At 33.9% G+C, this 5,091-nt stretch overlaps 1 protein-coding gene across 1 annotated transcript; it reads right to left on the bottom strand.

Annotated features, from left to right (window-relative positions):
- Positions 1 to 1,090: 1,090 nt before the first annotated feature.
- LOC105360396 (Larval serum protein 2) lies at positions 1,091 to 4,769 on the bottom strand. Its single transcript, XM_011497291.1, has 7 exons — positions 4,757 to 4,769; positions 4,230 to 4,570; positions 3,819 to 4,118; positions 2,737 to 3,706; positions 2,384 to 2,520; positions 2,017 to 2,305; positions 1,091 to 1,869 (listed from the first exon to the last, which is right to left on the bottom strand). The coding sequence occupies exons 1-7, from the start codon at positions 4,767 to 4,769 to the stop codon at positions 1,250 to 1,252; spliced, it is 2,670 nt and encodes an 889-aa protein (XP_011495593.1). The 3' UTR covers positions 1,091 to 1,249.
- Positions 4,770 to 5,091: the final 322 nt, after the last annotated feature.

Raw genomic sequence — 5,091 nt, 5'->3', positions numbered from 1 at the left:
AAAGAAAGAAGAAAAAAATGCGAAGAACGAGTCATCACATAAAATAGAATCGGTCTATCGTAATACGTGCTCCTTGTAAATGATTTAAAAAAAAAAAAATTTGATTTCCTACAATCTGAACAGTTTAATTATAACTTCGTTCGCTTTTATGAATACATAATTCTTTCAATGTCCAAGAATTTAAATTAAACGTCGAAAATATATTTCTTTCCATTCTAGAAGGCGTGATAATTTTTCCAAAACTTTAATTTAAAAACATCTAACAAGAAAGTGATAAAAGATGAAATAAATTCTTCAACATATATAAGAATTTTATTTAAAACCTTATTTATACTGTAAATCACAAACAATTTATTATATATATATATATATATTTTTTTTTCACAATAACAATAACAACAACAACAATAACAACAACAACAACAACGACAACAACAACAACAACAACAACAACAACAACAACAACAACAATAATAATAATAATAATAATAATGAGAAATTGATCGTAATAATTTCATAACTACCAGATAAAAATAATATTAATAGGAATTGTTTAAAAAAATTAATGATATTGCTAAAGGTAAAGGAAGTAATTCAATAATTCAATAAATTATCTAAGAGTAAATATACTTATTTCAATTAAAATAAATGATTAATTTATAATCAAACATTGCGATCCCTTTTTTAGCCGATTACTAAATTCCATAATAAAACTGATCAAATCAGAATAAAGTATATAAGTAATTATAATAGAAAATAGAAACTAGAAATACGTTATAAATTGCAAAGAAAATAATGAGCAGATTTCTAATAATACATATATATATATATATATATATATATATATATATATATATATATATATATGATATAGAATATTTCGATTAGTTTGGATGGAAGGATTGCTAATTATTGGTAAATTATTAAAGAATTATTTGAAATAATTTTTCTCTCTAAAAAATAATCAATAGTAATAGTAATAATGCAACTCATAATATTCTTAATAAAATTATTCGTAAATTAATGTTGAATGTATTATAGGTAAATGAAGCATACATTAATGTTCTTTGTTCTTGCATGTATATTCTTCAATTCTTTATTCTTACATGGCTGAATGAAGTGAGCAATGTTTCAAGAATGCTCATTCGATTAGAATTTTCGAAGCATTTGAACGTCAAAGGGCTTATCTCTTAAGCATTACGCGAACATAAATACTTTACAATGTAATTGAGTTAATCTGTAGGCTTTTTTAGTTCTGAGGTAAGTATTCATCGTTGTGGTAGACAACAACATCTTGTATGTATATATTTTGAGCGTCAAATGCACTGTAAGCCAGTTGTTTGTCCAATGGGTAGCCAAGGGGTCTTCCATCCAGAGATACAGCGCCACCAATAATGTTGCCTATGTAATTATTTTGGTAATAATTGCGATAATATTGTTCGTGGCCCTTGTTGTTCTGATAAGTGTTGGGTGAGTACGTGGTTGTGCGTCCGCTCCTGCTGTTATCTACCGTTCCTCGGCTTTGATAACCACCTTGATTTTGGCTAGACTCTGTAGACCTAAATGGCTGGAAGCGCTGAACTTTACCAGTTGGGTATTCGGCTTGTCCTTGGCCAATACCATAAGAGGAACTTTGTCCCTGATTGTAGGAAGCACCTTGGTTTGAGTAATAGTCGTCAGTATCATCCTGAGAATGTTGTTCGTAGCTATTAACAGCGCGTTCGTAGTTTATGCCTTTGTCGCCACTACGATAACCATTGTAACCTTGTTGTTGATTTGGTGCCGCTACGTTGGTATACGTTTGTTGACCGTGTTGGTAATTGTAGCTGCCAGGATATTTCTTGTATAAGTAATCACTGTACGAGTTTCCTATAATTAATGTTTTTCCTTTTAAAAATATGCAGAGCTATTTATGATAATTTTATAACTTATTGTAATAGAGCTTGCTTTAGTGTACTTAATGTTGCATAGTCCTCTACTTATTGATTAAAATAAAGTGAACGTGAATTAATTTACCTTTTGAGAGAATCGGTCCTTCAAATTCTGGTATCACTTCAGTAGTCTGGTAAACATTACTATTTCTGTCTTGGTTTCTTACGTTTCCTTGGTACTCTCCACGTTCAACAATTTGATAATGTTGTGGCTGATAAGTCATAAATTCCTCTTCGACAACTGGGCCATAAAATTCCGCTTGCTGTTTAACTTGATTTCCGGAACTTATAATGACCAATAATTGCAGGGGGAATCCGGATTTTGAACCTTTGGGTAAGCTTAATCTCGCTGGGAATCCATAAAGTTGTTCTGCCTAAATTTTCATGAGAGAAGTATATTATGGAATGTTCTGTATAAAGTTAATGTTTATAAAAGGGAAATAAATATATACATAGTTGACGTAGTATGGACTTTCCGAGCGCACGGCACTGTAAATTTGGTTTTTAATTTGTTGGAAGGAAGGGAAATCGAAGCTCTGTCCAGTGGCTTCCTGAGAATTTCTCACAATGACGTTCTGTCCTTCGGCAACTACAAGCACATCGCATACAATGCAATTATTTGTCAAAAATTTCTCCTTTAATATTAGAATTCATGGCAAAGTGTTTACGGAGCATTTTTTTTTGTTTTTTTTTTTTTTGTTTTTTTTGTTTTAAAGACGATTGTAATTTAAAGCAAGATGCACATGTCTATTAATGTTTGCATGTGTGACCGTCGTTAGGGGGAGTCATTATAAACGCTACTTACGATCGTAGAAGAATTGGTCGAGTTCGTAAAAGTAGTGACGGTCTGCGGAAACGTCAATCGGTTGTCCAGCATAATTATACTTGGGTCCCATGTAAACGCGAACGACTGCGCCTGGTATGACATTCTGGGAATTAACGTAGATGGAGTATTGGTATTGCTTATGGTCGAGTCTCTTAAGGTGAGCAGTGTATTTGGATGGGGATTGACTCTCTGTACTCTTATGTGGCAATGTTTGTGGCACAGCATTATCAAGGCTAACATCATAATTGCTGAAGTACGTAACGAGATCACTCATGTCGATCTTTTGAATATTAACGCCTGGGACGACAACATCGTTGTATTGATAGGCGGGCAAGGCCTCTTGGTAATAGTGGAATAGTTGAACAATCTTATTGTACAGCTGGTAAAAGACTGGATCTCGGACAGCAGTTTGTCCCAATTCAAGGGCCGACGGACTGTATTCGTAAATATTGTTAAATTGGGGCGCGTTGCCAAATAGTTGTCTGGAAATGGTTTGGAAACTTCCGTAATATCTTGGATTGATACTTCGACCTGTTCCCTCGATGAGCTCTCCAAGAATGTTCAAGCCTTGAGGCTGGTACAGGGATATATAATTTCCTTGGGAGGTAACAACTTGTCCAAGATTAATGGCATCGAGTATTCTTTGCTCTAAAGAGGAAACTAATCGTACGAGATTGTAGTTCTTATGTTTCGGCGTAATGACGATGTGTTCGTTGCGTTCGGGTAAATTAACACCATTGCTATAGCGAAGGTTTGGTTTGTACGGCGTTTCAATGTGTTCGTAGTAAGAGTCGAGTTCGCCAATGGGGCTGAGTCCTTGCCCAAGGCGTTCAAGATTATAACGAGCGAGTAATTGTTGGTGGATGTAATAATAATGAGCACCGTGTCCAACTGTATTGCGGCCTTCTCCTTGGAAAATGCCTTGTTTATTATTCGATGCACTATAATCCTTTGTAAAGAAGATGTGGCAAATATATTATGTATATATATATATATATATTATCAGCAAAACAACAACAACAACAACAAAAATAAATAAATAAAGTGAAAAAATAACTTACTTGTGGCAACATGTAACTGGCTAATTGGACATAGTAATAGTAAGCACTTAAGCCAATGTCATCGGTAAAGTAAGCGATTTGATTTTCTCCGTATGGGGTATTCGACGTGTAATTGACGTTAATATCGTACACACCTGATTGGTCCTTCGCCTCCGAAGCTTCGGAATTATAATTGCTCACGTGATTGTATACGTTTTGAATAATTCTCGCATCAAAGAAATATTGTGGATAGACTTCATATACCGGCGGTAGAATAACACCGTTCATATATGGAAGCTGAAGGACGGCACTGGAGAAAGCCTAAAAATGCCTGGAGTTACTTTATTGAATATACGAATGCCCGCGAGTGATAGTACAATACCATTGTTAACATAAAAAAAAAATTGATGTACTTATAGGGAGACGACGTACCGTAACAAATTGGTCTTCGTTTACGTTGATACGGGCCCATGCAGCAGTGTTTAAGAAAGTTCGATAGTCCTTAGCACCTAAAAATATTTGCGTCAGTATAGCAACTTCTTTACGCAGTTGACTGACTGACGCGGCGAATGGTGTCCCTTTTGGCTGGGTTTGGCCATTTTTAATAAGGCTCGCGTAATATTTCACTAGCGATGGATTTTCATAGTTTTGTAATTGTGATTCGAATTCGTAAGAGGTTCCAACATCTTTTAGAACAGTATTTGGTAATTCGCCATAGATATTCTCCAATAAGTCTATTATATTCTGTTGCTTCCTTAAAAGATCTTGATTGGCTGAAATTTTTGAAACGACAAATTTTCCTTAAATATTTCCACAAAATAAAGAGAAATTATTCATTTATTCTTAAATCAATATTCCTAATACATATATATGATTATGTATGTATTTATAGATAATCAATCGATTGTAATAGCGGAAAATTCATACATCTGGTATAATAAGCCAGAAATTATACATACAGCTTGATATCATAATTATTAAAGGTTTATCAAATTTATTCTAATACAGTTAATGAAAGTATTTCAACGTCTCGTTGAAATAATAAAAGGCAATTAATACATTAATAGAATGAAATTAGAAATATTCGTAAAGACTTGCTGGTAAAGACGATTGATCGAACGTCACAATATTAATGAATAAGGAAACAAATGGCAATATTAATTAAACTTACCGGCATGAAGCGATGGCGAGCTTGGGATTGCCACTGCGAGAGCGAGTAGAGCGAGAAACACGATGCTGAACTGCATTATGATGTGCTTACGTGCTCCGATAAAGTTCGCTTTTTATACCAAAC

Source organism: Ceratosolen solmsi, unplaced genomic scaffold, assembly GCF_000503995.2.
Source record: "Ceratosolen solmsi marchali unplaced genomic scaffold, CerSol_1.0 scaffold13, whole genome shotgun sequence".
Classification (NCBI taxonomy): Eukaryota; Metazoa; Arthropoda; class Insecta; order Hymenoptera; family Agaonidae; genus Ceratosolen; species Ceratosolen solmsi.
This window is presented reverse-complemented; position numbering and strand designations above follow the sequence as displayed.